Consider the following 25,107-nt stretch of genomic DNA (forward strand, 5'->3'; position numbering starts at 1 on the left):
AATTGGAATAAGGAATGTTAAAATTGTGAATTTCCGGGCGCCTGGGTGGCTCAGTTGGTTAAGCGACTGCCTTCGGCTCAGGTCATGATCCTGGAGTCCCAGGATCGAGTCCCGCATCGGGCTCCCTGCTCAGCGGGGAGTCTGCTTCTCCCTCTGACCCTCCCCACTCTCATGCTCTCTCTCTCTCTCATTCTCTCTCTCGAATAAATAAATAAAATCTTTAAAAAAAAAATTGTGAATTTCCACTGGTAAAGTTAGTGACTTCCTAGCGAATGTGCCACATGGACTCTCGTTAATTTAATTAGGGGAACTTAAGATACAGGGGTCAGCTCAAATTTCCAGAGATACACCCATCCTTGTACAACGAAGGTCTAAGATTCTAGCCAGCAAGCCCTATGCCAGCCAGCTTTAGGGATGGCACCCAAAGTTTATGCTAGATGGTCCGATGACCACCCACTGGATCAGAAGATTTGGCCACCTGATGCGATCTTTAAAACAGCTGAATCCTGCCTTTGGAATAGTGTCAGCTCTGCTTTCAGTGAGTTAGCTGCTGATGCGACTCATGGTCAGAGCACCCAAAAGGAGAGAGATTTAATCAAACTGATGAAACAGGTCAACTATTTTGTGCCTACTTCTAAACAAAGGGTTAACAAAATGTCTGTACATGTTGCAGAACTTTTTTATAAGCTGGTAGTAAGGTTTTGAGGGTGCAGCTGACCCTTACCAACTTCTAATTATTACCAATTCCCAATATATGTCAAAAAGAATTTAACAGTTGTGCATGCAACTTGGCATACCAATCAGCTGAGGTCAGTATGGTGAGCAGTACTGATGCTGCTCCTAGTGATTCCTGCCTCTTGGTTTATGCCCTGTGTAATCCCCTTCCCTTGAGGGTGGGCTACATCTCATGAACACAGTACAAAAAAAGAAATGGATGTCACTTGTATGATTAGGTAACAAAAACTATGGCTTCCGCCTTGCTAGCCATCTCCTGCCTCCTCTCTTGCTTGCTGCCATGTCGTGAGGGCCCCGTATGGCAAGGAACCAAGGGAGGCTGGTAGAATCCTACCAGCAACCATGTGAATGCATCTGGAACTGAATCTTCCCCATAGAGCCTTCCAATGAGATCACAGCCCCAGCCAACACCTTGATTATATCTAAAACCCTGAAGCAGAAGACCCAACTAAGCCATGCCCGGACTCCTGACCCACAGAAACTGAGAGACAATAAACGTGTGCTGTTGTAAGCTGTGGAGTGCCGGGATAATGTGTTATACAGTCACAGATGACTAATACAGTTTACAAAGATGATGCGACCAAATAGCAGCCAGGTTTTTCAAATGCCCGTTTGGACTACTACAAAGACAGTGTCTCAGTGTATGTGTGCATGTGTGTGTGTGTGTGTTGTACAGTGTGTGTGTACATATACACATACACACACATTTATATATACTGGTATATACCCAAGAATAGTACCTTCTGTCTCAGAGAATTATGTTCCACTATTAAAATGGATTTTTATAAACACCCTAAGGAAACAGCATGTTCAGATATCTTTAGCTGTAGCATGTGTAGGCCAGACCTTCTTTAAAGTGATGTTCAAACTGTCTGACTTGCCCACATTGTTTCGGTGACAAATATTTCACATGCTGTTGAATTCAGCCTCGCTCCGCTTCAGCCTCCTGATCAACACAAGAATAATGAGGGGACGAATAATGGGGCCCTGCCAGGAGAGTGGCTAGGATAACAAATTATTTTATTACACATTGAAAATGTATTTCACAAACTTAAGGGGGGAAGAAAAAAACCTCTACGCCAGTGCATCACGACAGCTCTGCATTTCCACAGCATTTGCAGTGTCTCCAAGCATAGAGACAACAGGGCTAAAAAAGAACACTTGCATGACAAGAGTGTTATTACCCATATTATCTCCTAAGCCTCTCCCAGAAGAGTAATACGGGGAAATCTGCAAGAACCACGTGGGAGTCCACCAAAAACTTCTTTTGATTTTGGTTTGGAATTTTGGGGGTCAGGGGCCAGGGGACTGGTGACTGAATTTGGGGGAGATGGAGACAGTTACAACCAGTGTGGTATGAAGCATACTTTCTCAGTGGGAACCACATCAACACAAGGTGACAATTTATTTTGGGGAGTGAAAAATATTTTATACTTTTATGTATAAAGCAAAGGCATAATATAAGTGTATAAACAGATAATCAGTATCTCCATGGTATTAATAGTTCATGGGGAGGGGGACAAATAGAAAAAAAAAAAGTCTAAAAAGGTTCACTGGGTATGGGTGGGTGCTAATGAAGAAAAGGCTGAACCAAGACCCAAGGCCTACCTTCCCATAACTGGAGAGCATCTGCAGAGCTACACGTGCCCAGGGAATAGCCCCATCTCTCTGCTGTGTCCTTCTCCCAGAATCCCTGAGGTGGGACTTGACTGGCCTGGGCTCAACCCAGCCCTGCTTCACAGCTGTTGACCATTCCCCTAGGCTGCAGAAATGTGTATGAAGCCTTTCATGTGTCTCAGACTTCCCTCAGTCCCTATTTTCTGTCAGGTCCTTCTCTCTGTTTTCTTCATCTATTTTTTGAACGTGCTTGCTTACCTCAAGGCAAGTTAAAATATGTACTTAAGTGGCATCCAGTGTGCTACTTGTCTATGGCACTTTTCAACACTTCCAACCTATCATGGATCAAAACTGTCCACGAGAACCTGAAATTACGACAGAGAGACAGAGACTATGGTGGAGTCAAGAGACAACTGAATGCCTCTCAGACTGAGGAGAGCACCATATGCCACACTTGCTGGTGTCACCAGCCAAGAGTAGAGTCTATTTAGCACCACTCTTCTGGACGAACTTGAGAAAAATACACAGCAATGGTACAGTCCATTGCTGCCATGGACAAAGAGAGCTAGCTATCTCAAAAACAAACTTTTAAGCAGTTCCTCAAAAACTAAAACAGAATTACCACAAAATCCAGAAAAAGAATTGAGAGCAAAGACTTGAACAGGTATTTAGAGACCCATATTCATGGCCGCATTATTCACAATAGCCAAAAGGTGGAAGAAACCCAAGTGTCCACTGACGGATGAATAAACAAATAATATGTGGTACAAATACATAATGCAATACCACTCAGCCTTAAAAAGAAATACTGACACACACTATGACGTTGATAAACCTGGAAAACACTAAGCTAAATGAAATAAGCCAGATACAAAAAGCACAAATATTGTATGATTCCACTTACATGAAGTACCTCAAGAAGTCAAATTCACAGAGACAAAAAATAAAATGGTGGTTGCCAGGAGCTGGGAGGAGAGAGGAATGGGGAGTTAATATTTAATGGCTAACCGAATTATTATTAGGAAGATGAAGAAGTTCTGGATTTGGATGGTGCTGATAGTTACACAACACTGAATGTACTTAATGCACAGCAGATTGCATTTAAAAATAGTCAAACTGGAAAATTTTATGTAACATTATCACAATAAAAAATCTTTACTATAGTTTTTAATAGAGTGGGAGGAATCAGGCAATCTTTACTGTAGGTCTTCCTCTACTACTTGATTTATGATTTTAGCAAGTCAAGTAACATCTGGAAAACTCATGCTTCCTCTTCTCTAACGCTCCACTTCCCAAACTTCAGATCATTGCATGTACTCAACAGCTTGTCCTCTGTTGTGTCCCCAGGAGTCAGAGCCAGAAAGTCTGTGTGCAGTGCTTGAATCTGGATTTGATCAGCAGCTCAGGATCCATGATTCCCTGAACTTTCCAACTGATGGATGACATTTTCTGTCTCGTCTCGTATGTCACCAATCACACCATTCCCAACATCACCTTCACAGGTATGTTTTCTTCTTGAGGTATAACTGGCATACAACATTATACTAGTCTCAGGTGTACCACATAATGATTCAATATTTGTATGTACTGTGAAATGATCACCACAGTAAGTCTAGTTAGTGTTCATCACCATACATAATTACAGAATTCATTTTTGTGATGAGAGTTTTTAAGATTTACTCTATTAGCGACGTGCCAATATGCAATACAGTATTATTAACCATAGTCACTGTGTTGTACTCTACACCCCATCGTATTTATTTTATAACCACCCCAGGCAACCACTAATTTGTTCTCTGTATCTATGAACTTGGTTTTTGCTTTTGTTTTATATTCCACCAATCAGTGGGATTATATGGTATCTGTATTTCTCTGACTTATTTATTTAGCATAATACCCTCAAGGTCCTATCCATGTTATTGCAAATGGCAAGATTTCGTTCTTTTTTAGGGTTAAATAATATTCCTGTGTGTGTGTGTGTGTGTATGTCCCACATCTTCTTTATCCACTCATCCATCAGTGATATTTAGGTTGTTTCTGTATCTTGGCTAATGTAAATAACTCATTATTTACACGGGGGTATATATATCTTTTGAGTTAGTGTTCTCATTTCCTTTGGATAAATACCCAGAAGTGGAATTGCTAGATCATAGGATAGTTCTATTTTTAATTTTTTGAGGAACCTCCATACTGTTTTCCACAGTGGCTGCATTAACTTACATTCCTACCAGCAGTGCTCAAGGGTTCTCTTTTCTCCCACCACCAACACTGATTATTTCTTGTTTATTGATACCAGTCATTCTGACAGGTGTGAGGTGGTATCTCATTGTGATTTCGATTTGCATTTCCCTGATGATTTGTGATATTCAACATTTTTTCATGTACCTGTTAGCCATCTGTATGCATTCTTTGGAAAACTGTCTATTTGGTTCCTCTGCCCATTTTTTTTTAACATTTGTTTAGGGTTTTTGCTCTTGTTTTTTGTGTACGGTATAAGAAAGTGGTTCAGTTTCATTCTTTCGCATGTAGCTGTCCAGTTTTCCGAGTACTATTTGTTGAAGAGACTGTCCTTTCCCTACTGTATATTCATGGTTACTCCATTATAAAATAATTGATTGAGTAAGAATGGTTGATTTCTGGGCTCTCTATCCTTTCCCTTTGATCTACATGTCTGTTTTTAGGCAATACCATAATGGTTTGATGACTACAACTTTGTAATATAGTTTGACCTCAGGGAGCACAATGCCTCCAGCTTCTTAAGATTGCTTTGGCTATTTGAGGTCTTCTCTGCTTCCATACAGATTTTAGGACTGTTTATTCTATTTCTGTGAAAAATGCCACTGAAATTTTCTTTTGTAATATAAAGATATTTTCAAGACAGCACAAAAACAAACCCATGGTCCAGAGGAAAGCAGAAAAAAAGTATATAACATTAACAGCTGAACATACCCTCAACCTGCCTGGCACTCTGGAATTTAGGTCAGGTAGAGTCTGGATAAAACGAGTTGGGGGGAGGGGAGGGGCTCGGACCAGAAGGGAGGATGCTCTCTAGCCATTCAAAACCAGTATCATAGCCCTCATTCCCCTTGTCCAGTCCAAGTTCTTCCATTGCAACTGAATTCCTTGCTTCTGCATTCCTCCGTCCTTACTGTAAATACCATATCCCCTTGCTCTGGCTCTCGCAAGCACACCACGTCTGCTGCCGCACATGCGGGGGCTTGAGTGCAGAGCGCGTGGATGTGGCAGTGGGTATACTCATTAACAGTACACGCTGGAGCCAGTGACGTTAGGGTTCAAATCCCAAGTTCACCACTCACTAATTCTGTGGCCTTGAGAAAACTGCTTTATCGCTTGGGACCTCAGGTTCCCGATGCATAATATAGGAATAAGAGTTCCTATGTCACAGAGTTGTTTAGAAAAGTAATTGGGGGGGTGGGGGGGCCCTGGGTGTCTCAGTTGGTTAAAATGTCTGACTCTTGACTTTGGTTCAGGTCATGATCTCAACGTCCTGGGATAGAGCCGCGCATCGGGCTCAGCAGGGAGTCTGCTTCGGTTCTCTCTCTCCCTCTGCCCCCTCATTTTCTCTCTCTCCTTCTCTCTCTCAAATAAGTAAATAAATCTTTAAAAAAAGGAAGAAAAGTAATTTAGGTAATGTGCTTGGCATCTAGTAACCTCTTATAAGTACAGTTGTTATTTTAATATTCTTCTCAGCACTGACCATAGTGCTAAGCACTGGACACCAAGTGGGGCTCAATAAATTCTCATTATCAGCAGATGTTTATTCATTGCCTGTCAAGCTTTCCACTCCAAGCTCTTAGAAATAAAGCTGTAGAAGGCACAGATTCCACTCTTGTGAATTCTCCTTCCTACTTGCGTCTCCAGCATCCTACCCAGTGCCTGGCATATAGTGGATACCCAAAGTGTTTGTGGAACTAAACTTCTGAGTTGAAAATCTACTGTGTGTTCAGATGAATTTGAAGAGAAACAAACAAACATGTAACCATAAAAAGAAAGTATGAAAAAGAAGCATGTGAGTTAGATTTTTTTTTTAATTCTTGAAAACAGGAAGAACACCTTCTGTGTATTTTACCTGTGTTTTTCAATCTACTGAAAACTTTCAATATAGTTTTCACACCTATTTGTGGGACTGCATTAAAATTCCCACCTCGTGGGGCGCCTGGGTGGCTCAGTCAGTTAAGTGTCTGCCTTTGGCTCAGGTCCTGATCTTGGGAGTCCCAGGATGGAGTCCCAAGTCGGGCTCCCTGCTCAGCGGGGTGTCTGCTTCTCTCTCTCCCTCTGTTCCTGTTCCTGCTCTCTCGCTCACTGTCTCAAATAAATAAATGAAATCTTTAAAAAATATATTAAATTCCCACCTTGTAGACAATTAAATTTAGGATCCAGAGGGATAAAGTTATTTGTGCCACATTACAAAAACAAGGGGCTTTAGTGGGCTAGAAGTTAGAACAGCTTCTATTTCAAAAACATAGTTGTATGGTGATTAACATAACATAATTAAAAAAAAAAAACATAGTTGTTGATTTGGCTACCAGAGGGCAATCCCCATTCACCTGCCCACATACTTCCATTCTAAGACGAAAGTGAGATCCAAGTGATATATGAAAAGTCAGCATTTGTGTCAGAAAGGCCCCCGAACTGCAAGTCACCTTCGAGTGGTAAAGGGAGGAGAGAAAAGCAGTTGCACAACCTCTGGAAGCACAGAAACACAAGTGACCTCACCTTGGGGGCCCGCATCCAGGGCCAGCTTCTAACTGACAAACACAGAGATACAAACTTTGTGAGAGCCTCATCATGCTTTCTCTGGATAAAAATAGATATCAGATCCCATCTTCACCATCACTAAACAGCCTCAAGGATAAAGTCCTAAAGTGAAAATAAAGTCACCTAAAACACTCTCACGGTAACTTCCACAAAAGCCATTTATGCAGGCTCAGCTGTGAAGGTTTATCACGAAGTCAGGCTGATACCGGAAAACATCAGCACTTGGATAAAAGGTAAAAGACAATTTAGCACAAGTGGCTCCTAAAATTGAAAAGCTAACTCATTAAACTAAGCCTCTGGAAAAAAAAAAAAAAAAAAGAGGAAAGTCAGAAAAGGCAAAACCTAGCAAGAAAAACATATTCTTACTTCTGAGCAGAAGTGAGAAAAAAAGAGGAATTAGTTGGGTTCCTCACTTTAGAAAAATTTGAAGTCACTTGATGATTTCCAGATCATATTCATCAGAAACCAACTGAGATGTAGCTGTGCATTCTATCTCCTTTCTACTCATTTCCACATAAATGTAGGAGCACTGCCCAAGCTACTGTGGGTTGAGGGGAATTGGGATTAAGATTAATAAAACCCCCTCTCGGGGTGCCTGGATGGCTCAGTCGTTAAGCGTCTGCCTTCGGCTCAGGTCATGATCCCAGGGTACCGGGATCGAGCCCCGCATCAGGCTCCCTGCTCCTCGGGGAGCCTGCTTCTCCCTCTCCCGCTCCCCCTGCTTGTGTTCCCTCTCTCGCTGTCTCTCTCTGTCAAATAAATAAATAAAATCTTAAAAAATAAAATAAAATAATAAAAATATAAAACCCCCCTCTCTGCCATCAAGAACACAGAATCTACTGTGAGACCATGCCAGAAGCCTTTGGGAATATTGGCACATCCTACCACCCCTTTCCCTGGGACGTGACATCCCGACCCTGACCCACAAACTCACAGCCCAAGTTGAGCCTTATTCGTAAAATTTGACTTCCACCCACCTGGCCATGCTTGACCCATGAAAGGACAAGAGTCCCTCCCAAAGAATTTGGAAATCAATGAAATAAGCAGACAGCCTCTTTGTTGGCCAGAACTCTATATAACATACACACCTGGACTATGGAGGCCCACATCATATTCTACAGTCTGTGGAGCAGAGAAAGAGAATAAAACAGATGCATACTCTTACGGACAAGTGCTAAAGAAGGAATACTATGGGTTCCTGGCAGCTCTCCGTCCCAGGGCAGACCATTCTGAAGGCTGCCCGCCTCACCACCCTTGTACCCTTATAGTGAGCTAGCCTAAAGCAGTTTCTGTTACTTGCAACCAAAGAGTTGTAATAACTACAGAAGGAGTAAGACCACAACATAAATGCATCTAATACACAGCATGGTGCTAAGGAGGCAAACATGCTGCTTCATTTATCAGAACATAACTTGCCAGTAAAGGGGCACGGAGTAAGACTCGTTGTAAAAGATGGGGATGTGAGTCCAGACTCCACTCTGCTAGTCCCATGACCTTGAGTAAATCCATCTACCCTATGCTTAACACAGTGCCTAACACAAAGCACATGCTCAGCATGTATGTGTCAGAAAAAGGAAGGCAGGCTAGCAGCCACCCACATATCAGATGCACTTACTCCTTCAAGACATTTCTCATTAATACAATGGGACTAAGAGTGTCTACTTTATGTATCTCACAGGATCAGAATATACATACCTGTGTATGGTTAAAAGTCATTAATAGGTTCAGATTGATGGACAGGTCAAATATACACCCACCTGAATTAATCAAAGAATATTCATGTATCTAGGGGTGCCTGGTGGCTCAGTTGGTTGAGTGAGACTGCCTTCGGCTCAGGTCATGATCCTGGAGTCCCGGGATCGAGTCCCACATCGGGCTCCCTGCTCGGCGGGGAGTCTGCTTCTCCCTCTCTCGCTCCCCCCTCTTGTGTTCTCTCTCTCATTCTCTCTCTCAAATAAATAAAATCTTTAAAAAAATAAAAGATTTTTAAAAAGAATATTCATGTATCTAAAGCGGGGGTTGGCAAACTACGTAGCCCACAGGCCAAATCCAGTCCACCACCTGTGTTTGTATGGTCCACAAGATAAGAATGGCTTTTACAAACGAATATTTGCAACTGATGGTAGGGAACACTAACTTTGAGTCACAATTTAGCTAACTGTTACGTTCCCCAAAAAAACAGAATCCCATTTTTCTGATTAGAAGAACTATACTACAAATAAAATTCAATTATTATTATATTTTAATTTTGTCAATACAAAATTTATGGAAAGTTGTTTCTCTCTTGTTATAAAGTACCAACATAATATCTCCAGTTTGCCTTTTGGCCCACAAAGCCTAACATATTTACCATCTGAAATATGAAAAAGTTTGAAAAAGCTTGTCGATCTTGATTAAAAGAATGTACAAGAAAACTCTCTCAGGGATATAGCAATGAAATTATTCTTCTCATCAGCCCCATTACTTTTAGCCCCATCAGTTTTGCAGAACATTTGAGTTTTTACACATGCATACTTTGCAATAGAGCAGAACAACCTGCAGTCATGTCTGTGTAAAGGTCACATCAGACCTTCCAGAAGCTCAGCTACCCGCTTCACACCCAGCTTAAACAGGCTGGGCCGGTCTATGCACCTCTAGGCCAGGAACACATTAACCCTGACAGTATGTTTATGGAGTATGGTACAGGATCAAACACTCATCACCCTCAGCCTCCCAGACTAACACATCGTGGTCCAGGTTCATTCCTGAACCTAGATCTGCAAAGGGAGAACAAAGGTTCGTTACCCAGAAAATCTCTGGGGTCATAACAATATTCCTTCAGACCAGCCATTAAACCTACTATTAAACCTATTGTTCCACAATTAATAGCCATTAAACCTAGTATTCTACAAAACAAAACAAGGTAACATATGCATAGCATTAGTCCCGAGTAAATCGTGGAAGTAAGTGATTATGCCCCTCATCACAATTAATAATAACAATAATAATTAAAAAGTAAAATATTATAAATAAAGCAAGTTAATAAAAGTGAATTTGCCAATACTGCAAAACACCTGTAATAAGTATATAATCATGCAAAAGAAACAGACTTTACCCTAAAGAAGTTTTGAAAATAATGCTATGAAGGCAAGAAAATAGCACATATACAGCTCTACATAAAGACAGATGTAAAAATAGAATAGTACTACTTATAACAGGGTACAGACCTTAGAACCGTAATGTGGCCTCTGAAACACCTTCATGGAAGCCTGAGCTCCCACAAGTATGGAGTTTGAAAACCATAAGAATTGACCACTAGGAGCTCATAAAAATAGTTACTTCAAAGGTTTGAGGATTAAATGAGATGATGAATAAAAAATTCTTTTTACATTGAGTGGTACAAGTAAGTGCTCAATAAATATTAGCTAGTATCTTTTTTTTTAGGAAATAGTTGTCATCATTCTGTATATACTGAAAATATAATTATTCATTCTGATTATATCTCTTACTTAGACTCTAAGAATTTCCCATAGTATTACATATTCTTCACTGTCATTTTTTTAATTTAATGGGTCACAAATGGTACTTAAGTTTTACTTTGATTTAAATGTATGTAATAATTAGCAAACAATTATTTTTGCATCTATTTATTTTTGCTTATTAACTGTATTTTTTTCATGATGTCTGCTCATGAGCCTTATTCAATAACCCAATGGGAATCTCCATGGTTTCTTAAAATGAATGTTGGTTCAAAGCAGAAACAAGCTTACCTTCTGGGCACCCTGTCTTAAGAACGTGCTGGCAAAAGTTTCCAAAATGTAGTTGAGAAAGCCAGCCCCTGTGATTGAAATCCTGCCTCTCTGAATGAACTCTGTCCTGTAAAAAAAAACAAAAAACAAAAAAATGCAACTTTGATGTCATTCTACGTTTGGATATTTAACTACAGATTTCCAACAGCATAGTTAACCACTTAACGATCAACACAAAACAATGTCCATAACAACGCAATAACTGCCTATTACAACAAAAGTTTTGTTAAAAAGAGACTTAGAATTTATATATACAATTATTTTATTCAGATTACGTTGTTAAAGAGTAAATTTTAAAAGCTCTCATCACACAAATATTTTTAACTATGAGAGGTGATGGATGTGTTAACTAACCTTATTACAGTAATCATTTTGTAATATAAACATATATAAAATTATGTTGTATACTTTAAACTTACACTATATGTCAGTTATAGCTCAATAAAACTCAGGGAAAAAAGAAAATATATAGCTGTATTAGTCTAATTATAGCAACTGCAGAATAAAGGATTTCTAGTCACACCTAAGACATAATTCCATGATAAAAGTGTGACAGTCAAGAGGTCTGTACTCTCTCTTTAAAGTGTTGTTCTACTTGACCCACAATAAAATAAACTTAACTGATTCCAATTAAAATAAAACATATATATATATATACTCATTTCATGCAGCAAAATGGCTTCTTAAAATTGAGTCTGAGATAATTATCAGATGTATAACTTTGGTAAGATTACTAAGCCATCAGTTTCCTCATGGGCAAAATGAGAATAATCATAGTATCATCCTTTCACAACTACTGTGAGAAGTAAATCAGTTAATACACATAATGGGAACATGAACTATTCTTGAGAAACAATGAGCAATCATTAAATGTTAGCCATTATTACCACAGAGAGACAGGCAGTAGAGACAGACTGGAAAGCCAGAAGCCTGGGATGACTTGTTTAATCTTTGACTGGAGAGGGTGGTGAGATTAGATGTGCCACTATGCTATTTAAAGTTCTACCAAGAGGGGCGCCTGGGTGGTTCAGTCAGTTAAGCATCTGCCTTCAGCTCAGATCATGTTCCTGGAGTCTGGGGATTCAGCCCCACATCAGGTTCCCTGCTCAGCGGGGAGCCTGCTTCTCCCTCTGCCCCACCCCTGCTCGTACTCTCTCTCTCTCAAATAAATAAATAAAATATTTAAAAAAATAAAGTTCTACCAATATTAATTATCTCCATTTCATAAAATGGATTAGATAACACTTTTTTTATAAAGATTTTATTTATTTATTTGTCAGAGAGAGAGAGAGCACAAGCAGGGGGAGCAGCAGAGGGAGAGGGAGAAGGAGGCTCCCCACCGAGCAAGGAGCCCAATGCGGGACTCGAGCCCAGGACCCTGGGATTATGACCTGGGCTGAAGGCAGACGCACAACCAACTGAGCCACCCAGGCATTCTGGATTAGATAACACTTGAGAGTAACGTCGAAAGATGGCAGAATAGAAACCTCCAGATCCTCACTCTCCCATGGGGATTCCAAGTTAACAGTACATGGACCAACTTGCCTTTGGGGGAACTCCAGAAACCAGTTAAGAGTTTGCAGCACCCCAGGTGAGTCCAAAGTCAAGAGAAGCCACATCAAAGTGGGAAAGAAAGTTTGCTGCATTTACCCATCTTAGCTCCCATCTACCGAGCAAAGCTCAGTGCAATTGGGGAAAAACTCCCCACTTCTAGCTTCTCCCCCAGGAGGCAAAGAGAAGAATGGAATATCCAATATTCTGGCTTTACAAGGGGGCTGCCCAAGAGATCATGGCAATTTGAGAACAGGGGCAGACCTCTTTAACTAGAAAATTTCACACACAAACCTACAGAAGAATCATCGCCAGAAAAGGTTTGAAAGACCCCCAGAATCTCTACCCAGGCTGATTAGTAAAGGTCTTCCTCTGCATGAAACCAGTCCATTAAGACTGGGGGAGGTGGCTTTTTCAAAGGCTTGAGTTTCAACAAAAGATCATGAAGTGTACAAAGAAACATGGCTCACTCAAAGGAGCAAAATAAATCTCTGGAAACCAAGCCTAAAGAAATAGAGATCTATGACTTATCTGACAAATAATTCAAAATGATCATCTTAAAAGTGCTCAGTAAAGGGGTGCCTGAGAGGCTCAGTTGGTTAAGCATCTGCCTTAGGCTCAGGTCGTGAACCCAGGGTCCTGGGATCAAGCCCTGCATCAGGCTCTCTGTTCAGTGGGGAGTCTGCTTCTCCCTCTCCTTCTGCCTGCCGCTCCCCCTGCTTGTGTTCTCTCTCTCTCTCTCTAATAAATAAATAAAAATTTAAAAAAAACTCCAGTAAACTAAAAAAGAAAACAGAGAGACAATGAAAAAAATCAGGAAAATGATGCATGAACAAAATGAGAATATCAACAAATAGTAACTATAAAAAAAAAAAATCAGAAGGTGAAGTATACAACAATTGAATTGAAAAATGTCCTAGAGGGATTCAACAGCAAACTTAAACAAGCAGAAGAATCAGCAAACTTGAACACAAATCATGTGAAATTACAGAGTTAAGAGGAGCAAAAAGAAAAAACAAAGAAAAGTGAGACAACCTAAAGGACTTAAGGGACATCACCAAATGGATCAATTGTACACATCATGGGAGTGCCAGAAGCAAAGGAGAGAAAGGGGCATAGCCTATTTGAGGAAATAATGGCTAAAAACTTGCCAAATCTGAGAAAGGAAATGGACATCCAAATTCAAGAAGCTCAATGAATACCAAAAATGATAAATCTAAAGAGACCTACATCAAGACACATTATAATCAAACCATCAAGCAAGAATCTTGAAAGCAGCAAGAAAAAAGCAATTTATCACATACAAGGGAGGTCCAATGATTTTCAGAGAAACCTCGTAGGCCAGAGTAGAATAATATATTCAAATATTCAAAGTACTGAAGGGAGGGGGGGAAAAAAAAAACACTAAACACTACAAACCAAGAATACCTATTTGACAAAACTATCCTTCAAAAATAAAGGAGAAATTAAGACTTTCCCAGATAAATAAAAAATGAGGGATAAATTTGGATTACATTTAAACTTGCCTTGTTAATTCACGTGTTCCACACGCTAACCAGCTACTGTACACTAAGCGCCTTACTCAGGGCTAGAGATCCACAGAGGAGAAAGTCTCTGCCCTCCAGGATCCCACTGACTAGTGGGAAGGACAAATAGGCAAGTGGTTGAGTGTCACACCAGCTAATAGAGCCAGGGCATTCCAATAAGGAAAACCACAAGGCCCCAAGCAAGAGAACATGAAGAAACAGAGAATGTCTGAGAAGCCACAAGTTATCTGAAAATACCCAGTACTTAGTAAGGAGCTTAATAAATTCTGTTCATAGGAATGACCAGAGCATAAGGTGGGCACAGGAGATATTAGGAAAGGACGCTTAAGGACAAAGGGAGACCAGATTGCAAATGGTCTTCTCATGCTGAGGAGTTTAGACTATCCTGCAGGCAGCAAGGACTCCCCCTCTGAGGCCACCAAGTAACAGGTAGAGATGAACAGTTACATGTGCACCACTGACTAAATAGCTCAGTGCCACTCTTTAATGTTTTTAGACCATCTCTTATCCCCCATTTGCAACAAAGTACCCACACTCAGTGAGCATTTGTTCAGTAAGCATTTGTTATATGAATAAATACATTAATATTACATTTCTTTACAACCAAAAATATTCAACAAAGAAAGTATTTCCTCTACTCTCTTCTATCTTCTATCTCTATGGAAAAGAGATGGGAGCCATGTCTCCTGTATGTGTATTTGGATGTGTGTGTGCATATCTATATCTATATATCTATATATCTATATACGAGCACAGTTGCTCACACTAAGAAAGATACTCTGAGAAAAATATAGATCCAAAAAGCTGTGATTCTGGTAAAAAATAGTTATCATAACTCTTATTAGACCTTCTAATTCTCTAGTAGCAGTAGCCTCTATACGCCAATCATGCATTCCATAAAAGGAAGCCTTCTCTCTCTCTCTCTCTCTCTCTCACACACACACACACGCACGCACAGAGTTATCCTAGCCAATCTGACATAAATAGTCTAAGCAAATAGTCAGTCTAGGCAAAGCAGCTTCTACCTCTTAGATTTAAGCCTATTTAAAATGATTTGTTCATGTAAAGTGACATTAATCTTTCCTGTCTTTATTCCAGATTAGTCAGAGTAGAATTTTACAATGATTTTAATATTTAAAAATGAAAAGTTGAGCAGTCTTACACTCTTGGGAGAGATAAACTCTTCAGTCCTCAAGGCAAGTGTAGGTGAGGGATTAATAAAAGTCTCTATCACATCATATTCTAACCAATATTTCTTTCTGCTACTTTTAGGAGACGTAAGTGCTCAGGAAAGCACTCTCATGGCTTGCCCACATATCAGAGAATAACAGGGCAGTAAAGTGGGGTCATACCCTCACCATCATTGAAATGAGTTTATCCTAGTATATTTTAAGACTGCTAGAGAAGAAAATGTTGCACTTTCCCTCAATAATTCATTGACAAAGCACATCAGACATTTTCTTCTTACTACACATAGCCAACCTAAATCCCTCATGCTAGATAACCCTTCTTTAAGTTCCTTCGCAAAACATAGCAGGTTACACAACAATATACAGTGTAATTTCAGCTCTTAAAAAAAGAAGCAAGAAAGAAAAGATGGACTGATGGATGGAAAGATGAATGGACAGAGCTGCAATATGAAAAGAATCTCTGGATGTTAGAATTATAGGTGTTATTTTTTCATCTTCTGCCTTTTACTGATTTTCTATAATATGTATTACTTGGTAATCACCAAAACTAGTAACAATAAGGACCTAAGGATCATTTCTATATAAAAAGTTACTCTTCAAAAGGCTCTGTGCTCCCAAGAACCATTCTCAGTAAAGGTACATGCTAACTCTGACTTACCATTCACTTAAAATCTCATTAAATCAACTCTTGGCTTTCCTTTCGCCACACTATGTAACCTCCGTTTTTTGTGCCTTTTGTCCTAAGACTTTCTACTGCCCTCAAGCTTGAAGTGTTTGATGTTTCACTCAAGAGACATAAAGATGATTTGAGTTTTCCTACATCTACCTTTTATCTCTGTGAAGCCTAAAGGAAGGACTGATCACATTTATGATGTTACATACCCAGGGTCACTTTTACTCTTCAAAAACTCTGTAGCAACAGTGTGTATTATGTATCAGACACTGTATTATCTTCTGAGGTTGTTACTCTTAACACATTTTCTCTCTTTTACACATGAGGAAATTGTGGTAAAAAGAAGTTAAATAACTTGCCCAGGGTCATATAGTTTGGTGGATGTAGATTCGTTATCTACTGCTTCAAAACCCCAGCCCTGCTCGTATGTCAGTTAATGACACAGCCATCCTCCTAGTCTATGATATTAGAGACCTCAGCAACGTGTTCTATTATTCCCTTCCTAATCAACCCAAACATTCAATCAGTCACCAGACAGTGTTTATTTTACTTCTAACGGCCCCTCCACAGCCCATGTCATTCTCTTCCCTGCCACTGCTACGGCCACTGCCTGGGGTTAGCATAGCAATTTTCCCTTTCTAGGACCACAGCTGCCTCTCAGTGGGATCCTGGTCTGCAGCGTGTGTCCTCTATAATCCATGCTGCCCGAAGTCAGTTTCCTAAGCACCTGCTGATCTTGTCATAGACTGCTTACAAAGTCGCAGAGAATAAACCCTGAATGCTCAGTTGAGATTCGTCCATACTGCTGCATGTAACTTGTCCGTTCATTTTCACTGGCGCATAGTGTTCCATTGTTTGAAAATACTCCAAATTATTTATCCATTCTAGTGAAGATGAACATATTATAATACATCCAGGGACGTAGGTCCAAAAGTGTCTCTAACATATAGATTAGTTGAATGTCTGGGTCACAGGACACATGCAGTTTCAACATCAGTAGATGATGTCAAATGTTTTTCTAAATTGTTGTACCTGTAGGGTTTTTTTTCTTTACTGCTTCAATGCCAATTGCAATGGCTAGCACATGGTAGACAAATCAATAATGCATTAGGAACAAAAGCATGAAGAGAAGGAAAGAAGGGAGAGAAGAGAAGGAAGCAAAAGAATGAGAGAATTTATAGTACATCTCAATACTTTTGTCAGGGCAGTTGAACTAAATATCTCGAGATTTCTACCTGCTAAGGTCAGTAGGGGGCAGCGTCCACTTGGCTCAAAGGTAAGGCACCAGAGTATCTGGAAAATGATGATAGAAGAGGAGGCTCACACATGGTGGTGCCTGTATCAGAGTCACATCTCTTGCTCTGTCCCCAGGCAGGCATCATTCAACACAGAACACAATGGAATCGTGACAGAGAATGCACACCTCAAACCTAGGAACATCTTTGTGAAAGTGAATGCCAGTTTATACAATCAGTCTCCTGCTTTTAGGTCATTTAAAAATGTGTTTCCTTCTGGATTTGGGAAAATAAAAAAGCTCAGGGGAATATGGATAAATTAATTCCCAGAGCACGCAGCCACTAGGTCTGAATCCTCAAAATGGCAGTTTCCGGGAAAGCAAAAGCTCTTAATGAGATCCTGTCCTTGAATTATTGACTGGTTAGGTATGGCAAATCTTGCCTAATTGTTTTCATGATGGGAATTTAATTAAAGTGTCTTTGAGGGGGGAAAAAGTTTCCACAGATATTCCTGTTGGGATGACATCTCAGTTCTAATCATGGTGATCCTGGCATTCTCCTGTAACCACACAGAGGGATAGCCCAAAAGAAAGGCAGGGTCTGCAGGTCATACTGCCCACTCCCGGTCCTGGGGTCTAACAGTGCTGCAGAGACTGCCGGGCTCCTACGTGATTCCAGCACACCAGAATACGTGGTCTCGCCCACGCCATCTTACCAAACCCATTCACATCATAATGCTTCCTCAGAGAACCAATCCAACTGACAGAGTTCTCAGTAAGTGCTAAGCAGTCTTAGCCTTAACACACATACACACACACACACACACACACACACACACACACACATAGGGAGAGAGAAAGAGAACACAGATTAAGGGTGTAGTTCTTGGATTCACATCTCAATCTCTAACACAGAGTGGAGACCTGCCAACACAGGCAAGTACCTAATGCTGTGTGAGGTTCAGTCTTCTCAGTCAAAAAGGATTAATAATACCTATCACACAGGTTGTTCCAAAGGTGAATAAGATAGTATGTGTAAAGTACTCAAGGTAATATGGGTAAGCATTCAATACAGTTAATAATACTAACCTACTTCTATTACTACCACTAATAATAATGCCATCTACTACTCCCACCATTAGGATTACCATTTACACAAAGACAAACACTGTGTCTGAGAAGTTAAATGCTCATAGCACAAATCCAACTCTCATCAACTCCCAAAGCTTTGTACCTCAGTAAATTCTAGGTGACCCTCAACCAACCTAAACCACTTGGCAATGAAACCCTCCCCACCTGTCCTGGCATTCAAAGCCCTGGGAGCTCCAGAGCCCTCCCATCTCACCAGACTCCTCCTCACCCTGCTATCATACATTGCACTCGCACACTCTGCACGACAGCCATGGAAAACAAAACACCCCACTAGCTTCTCTAGCCCCCACTGCTGGGGCCCTCCCCCTCTGAGCTGCTCTCCTCTAACAAGTCCTAAATTATTAATAGTGAGCTGCAGCAGGGAATTCCGTAATGCTAAGGAATTATCAAGTGGGGGAATCTCAGGAGCCCAACAGCCTAGCGCAGGTACATATCATAGGCCAAGGTGGCTCAGTCTCTTAAAACATGGTGCTTAAGAACTGATAATCAGGGTGCCTGGGTGGCTCAGTCAGTTAAGCAACTGCCTTTGGCTCAGGTCATGATCCCAGGGTCCTGGAATCGAGTCCCGCATCGGGCTCCCTGCTCAGCGGGGAGTCTACTTCTCCCTCTGCCTCTGCCTCTCTCTCTGTCTCTCATGAATAAATAAAATCTTTGAAAAAAGAACTGATAATCAAGTACAATAGATAACACTTTTTTTGTTAAGTAGGCTCCACACCCAGTGTGGAACCCATCACAGGGCTTGAACTCACGACCCTGAGATCAAGACCTGAGCTGAGATCAACGGTGAGATGCTTAACCAACTGAGCCACCCAGGTACCCCAGATAGCCTACCATGGTCTTGTGTTAAGTCCTTTGTATACACACATTTAATTCTCACAACAATCTTATAAAGTAATATTAACCCCATTTTACAGATTAAAAAACTGAGGTTCAAAGAGGCAAATTTGCTAAGGTCTCACAAAATTAAGTGACAGGGCTACTATTTAAATCCACACAGTTAACCTCTGATCCCATATCCCTTCCCCCAATCCTACTACCTAGAAAAAATGTCTATTTAGGGCAAGCTTTATTGACATCCTGAGTGGTGGGCAAAGTTTCAAAATCTACAACAGCTTGTGAACTGGTCCATTCAGGGTCCTGCCTTGGGGTATGGGGTCCGCCAGGGCACACGTCCCATTTGGCGCTGGCTTCAAGGACACGCCACCACAGTTTGCGACACACCTGGTTAAATGATCTGATGTCTCTGTTCCTCAAATTCTCAACCACCTGAACAAGGGACTTTGTATTTTCATTTTGCACTGGGCTCTGCAAATTATGTAGCTGCTCCTCATCCTATTTCCAACGTAGGTCTATACAACACTGCCAACCGCCATGCCCTCGGGGAGTTTTCTGAGATGCATAGAAATGCGTGCTCCAGGGCGCCTGGATGGCTCAGATGGTTAGGCGTCTGCCTTCGGCTCAGGTCATGATCCCAGGGTCCTGGGATCAAGTCCCACATCGGGCTCCCGGCTCGGCGGGGAGCCTGCTTCTCCCTCTGACCCTCTCCCCTCTCATGCTGTTTCTCTCTCGCTCGCTCTCTAAAAAATAAATAAAATCTTTAAAAAATAAAAAAAAAAAAAAAAAAAAGAAATGCGTGCTCCAGTTTAGCAATACCCAACCTAGTAAGAGCCTCAAACACATGCAAACCCTTAGACTCATATATCTACTTCTAAAAATGTGTCCTAAGCAAATAATCTTAGTTGAGGGCTTAGAGCAGTCTATAAAGACATTCATCACACCATTATTTAGAAGAGCCAATAATGAGAAATAATGCAAATGCCCACTACGGACATTTAATAAAACACACTAGAATAATTTTATCCAATGAATACATCTAAAGAGCCATAGAAAATCATTTTAAAAGACAGTCCCAAATGTAATGTTAAATTAATGTAAAAGTCAGAATTGCATATACAGTATGAGTCCACGTTTGTAAAAACAATTTTTCTGCAGAATGAGTAAATAAATTGTAGCAACTACAGGATGCTCCTAGGATGGAATGCTACACAGCACTGCAACAAACACGGATATACCCAAATGAGGCTCCAGACACAATATTTAACAAAAGAAAATGGATATAGCAGAGTGCATACGCTGATTCCGTTCCACACGAAGATCCACAATTGGTAAAATTAATCTAGAAGGATGGAGGTCAGAATATGGGTTCCCTTTGGGGCCACTGGCTAGGAAGAGCACATACCTGAAGAGGGCATGAACATACTCTGTTTTTTTCTTATATGCATATTGTAACCGTCCTACGGTGAATAGGCAATACTTGTAGGAAAAAAAAGAGGAAAGATTATTTGAACATATGATAACAAAGGATATTTGGAGTAAGATTCATCCAAACTAGAACTACGTAAGGGTCAGGTTTTCCGATCTTCGGACAGAAGGCTGTGGAGTCATCCCAGAGCAGAGGGCAGAATCAAGAACAAGGCAGGAATTACCACCTCACTTCCTCTCAATGCTCCAATCCTCCTGAGGTCAGACATATGAAATGGGGCTGTCTCCACCTCCAGCACAGGAACTATCCCAAAATGAAGGTGTAAATGCAGACCAGGAAACTCAACTCCACCTGGCTTTTTTACTTTCCATCTCTTTGCTTATTTCCAATATCATCCTTGCTTGGAAAGACGACACCTAAGCTCCCAGGTGTCAATTCTCAACCTGATGCAGACGGCAGATCCTTAAACGAGGCAGATGGGCATCAGATTCCTGGTCTGTTGTCTTAAGACCTTCAGGTTGTTCTGCATGATATCAGTGCATGGTGATAAAGTATTATAGTTTTTAATACTCAACATACTTACTTACTACAGATGTAAGAAACTAACAACAACAAAAAAAGTTTAACCAGCATCTCTGATCCATCAGAGACTGCACCACAATTTTGACACTAGTCAGACTCACTGAAGTCTCCCTTCTTCCTCCCTTACTTCCACTGAAAATTCCTTTCTTACATAAATTCAAGAGGGCCCTCAACTGAATTCTGTTAAACTTTTCAGGAGGGTGCTTCTGCCAAAAAGTGTTTACTGTTTGCTTGAAGAGCCAGATTATCAACTGGTCGCACTTTATGAGATTAACAGGAACTTGGCGAAAAATGGAGTTTCAAAGAAGAGCCAGCAGTATGTTTGCTCACCACTGGGACCACAGGATACAGACTAGATATCAGGGGCTCCCAAATCTATGTGCTCAACAGATTCACCTGAAGAATCCCAAGAGCCAGCCCAGGCCTACAGAACTAGAGCCAACACAACAAATCTCCCTGTTTAACCTTGCCCCTGAATCCCGCGCTAATACACAACCCAAAGCAAAGGGCAAGGAAGATGAAAACAAGAGGTCAACAGGCATTGACCAAGATATTTCAAAAGTTCTTGCTTGTATATGGCACAGAATGCTCCCCTAACTAAACATCCTGTTTCCAGTTCAATTATCACCACGATTTTCAATAAAACAGCTTACTCCACTAAAGTGAAAACAGCATTTATTCACCATTAGTTCCAACAACTTCCATGCGTGTGGTGCCTTATCCTCTCCAAGTATAGAGCATTCCCATTTATTATCTTAGTAAATCTTCACATTACTTTATGCGGGAGTTCAGGCCAGCTTCTAGCCTTTTCCCAGAGTCAACCCATATATAAGTGACCCAGCAGCAAAAACCAGGAGCAAGGTCTCCGTATTACTGGTGATTTCAAGATTTCCTCTGCGTTAAATTTCCTACCAAATCATCTTGGACTTTCCCAGTTTGCACTTGCCCCTTCTGCCAATTCCACCCCTTTTCACTTCCCTTGTCTCCATTTCAGCCCGTAAGAAGCATGATCTGCCATTCGGTCAACAAACAGCACAGAGCACCCTCTGTAAGCATCTGAGCACTGTGCTACATACTGAGGATACAGCAGGATGGGAAAACAGAGAAGACTCTGATTATATGAACACAAACATAAAAAGCAAATGATTATCTTTTGGAGGGCAGTCCTATGGCACCAAAAATAAGACTCCTGCCCAGATATCCTATTTACACAGAAAAGACCTTGTTGCTCAGTTTTCTGCAATTGGCAATGCATTCTGCTAATTGTCTGATCACCCACTGGTGCCCTGGAAATTAAGGTTGAATATAAGTACAGGGTATCATGTTTTGGGATGAATACAGTGGTATTTACCTGGGCTATTTGATAACTACACCCTCAAGCCCTTTACATGGGGCTTAGAAATAATTCCTAAGTAAAATTAACAAAGCCAGAATATTTTAATATTCCAGTGACAGCAAGTTTGAAAGTCAACCAAAAAGGCTGGTGCCCAACACAAGGAAGTCACCAAACTGTCAAATTTGCTACTTAAGAAAAAAAAAAAAAAAAAAGACTTCAAAGCAAGGAGAAAATGGATACACAAACAAAAAAAATGCCCAACCATCAGCCCCTCGAAACATGCATATTTTAATATTTGTGATTCATCAGATGAAGACTCAAGGCATGGGATGTTTTAATCCAGAAATTGAAAAATTAAAAAAAATGCTGTACATCTTATTAGAATGAAGAATATTCATACATGTAACTTCATTCTAATGAAAATTTATTGAACTAAAAACAGCTGCTCATCCCATTAATTTAATCTGGGTGTAAAGTTTGATTTTGGCTTTTGTTTCTTTCACTACATTCCAGAGAAATTTATTTGATATTTTATAAATGTTAGGTCAATACATCCAAGGTTATTAACCTGCACTCCACTAGGCTGCACATTTTAAATCTCAGAAATAAGGTTTATAAGCATCAATGAATAAGCAAAAGCTGGTCCACATGGATGGGTAAAGACACGGGCCACTAAGATACTCAACACTGAGCATGGGAGAATGATCTTGTTAACCTAATGCAAAAGAAACCCAGCTCGGCAACATCATGAATAGAGTGAAGTCTCCACTGATGGTGATAACTAAAACCTTGCTTCAAGATAACAGAAAAGTTCCTACTGACCACAAAATCCATACAGTTACGGTGAAAGAGCAAAGCCCAAGAAAATACTTATCTTTTTAGAATTGCTTGGATAAACTAAATATCCATCATTAAAGCCAAATCAAAGTTGTGTCAATTACATGCCTACATAGTACAGTAAAAATCTATTTTAAGGAAAAGAACCAGGGGCGCCTGGGTGGCTCAGTCAGTTAAACGTCTGCCTCCGGCTCAGGTCATTATCCCAGGATCCTGGGAAAAATAGGACCAAACACAAAATAGTAAGAAATTAATAAATTTATCTTGGAATGTAAGATTTCAGAAAGCAGAAACCATGATTGTCTAATTGAGGAGCTTACAGCCTCAGAGCTGGTATGCTTGAGAGAATGTGAAATTATAACGTACTCTTGCCCAAGAAGGTGCCACAGTGCAGAGACATCAGTGGTGAGCCAAAGTTGGATCTAGGTAAAAAACACAGATCAAGGTTTAGTCAGATCCTAAGGAACCCTTTTGGAGTCCATCTCTGAACTGAGCCGATAGGCCATGCAGAGGGACAAAATGACATCTGGTTTCCCATCACATACCTACACCTGCTAACCAACATACAGCTTGAGGGTCTAATTTTAGACTAAACAGCTGTGACAGCTTTTTCTCTTTAAAAAAAACGGGGGGAGGGTTGTCCATATTTCATCTTCTGAGTACAGTGGCTAGTCATCGTTGTCACATTCCCTGGCAAAGGAGGGGAAAGAAATAATGTCCTGTCTTTGATGTCCCCCCAAGATTACCCACTCATTTAGAATGTCTGCCTAAAATGCCTTGCTTAAATCCGTGTCAAGAGCTAAGAAAACAAGTTTCCTAGAGCCTGGACCATAGCTTTCAGCACATTATCCCCCACGCAGAAACCTTCATGCGGCTGCTGACTGCTGAAAGGACAAGACCTCTCCACCATAACCTGGGATCCAAAGCACTCTACAGCTCGACGTAAATCCACCCTTTATCCATGTCCATATTCCTACCTCACCACTTTGCTCAAGGTGACGTCCATGACACCTGGACTCACACCCTGGCTCAGCAACCTCCTCTCACTCTGGGTAAGTTATTTAACCTGAGCTTTAAAACACTGCAGGGGAAGGATCTAGCTTTGACCTTGATGTGGGAGGCACCAATAAATATTGGCCCGATACACCAAAAACGTAAAAGGAGAGTGTTTGAGAGAGGGCAAGAACATAACAAATCAAAGAAAGAAAAAAAAAGTGTAATTGGTCAAACCTTTTTATAGAACAATCTGATAATATGTATCAAAATATAAAATGCATATAACCTTTGACCCAGAAATCCAACTCGCTCCATCTACCTTAAAACATTATTGAATAACTACAGAAATACGTAATAATAGGGATTTCATCACAGCGTTACTTGTAACAGCAAAAAATTACAGAAACAATCTAAATGCCAATTAGGAATGAACTAAGAAAATTATGTAAACAGACACTATCGCTAGGCAATGACAACTTGTCTTTTTCCCCCAAAACTGTTTAATATTTTTTATAAGACACATGTATCATATTTTCCAGAATCAAGGTATTGGAAAAATAATTTTTAAAAAAGACACAAAGGGAAAAGGTCCTGAAGGATGTTTTCCTTGGATTCTCAGGGCCAATTATCACTTTATATTTCACTGATAAAGGTCCGGTTCAGACTAGCCAAATAGCCCCGATCTCTGAGAAAACTGAGGCTAAAACAAGGTGGATGAAAGACTTTTGTGTTTTCTGTATAAAATCAGACAATTCTGTCATTTTACTACTTCTACGTACAAATATCCCAAACACGCATGTTCCGTGTGAAGCTCCTGCCATGGGAGA

At 40.5% G+C, this 25,107-nt stretch overlaps 1 protein-coding gene across 2 annotated transcripts in view; it reads right to left on the reverse strand.

The window, feature by feature from the left end:
* The window catches only part of PRELID2 (PRELI domain containing 2), a 65,015-nt gene that overhangs the window by 19,469 nt on the left and 20,439 nt on the right, over nucleotides 1–25,107 (reverse strand). For both annotated transcript variants that reach the window (XM_021701972.2, XM_021701974.2), the window contains exon 5: nucleotides 10,881–10,986. In XM_021701972.2, coding sequence (XP_021557647.1) covers nucleotides 10,881–10,986 — 106 coding nt within the window. The remainder of the gene's footprint in view (nucleotides 1–10,880; nucleotides 10,987–25,107) is intronic.

Source organism: Neomonachus schauinslandi, chromosome 7, assembly GCF_002201575.2.
Source record: "Neomonachus schauinslandi chromosome 7, ASM220157v2, whole genome shotgun sequence".
Taxonomy (NCBI): domain Eukaryota; kingdom Metazoa; phylum Chordata; class Mammalia; order Carnivora; family Phocidae; genus Neomonachus; species Neomonachus schauinslandi.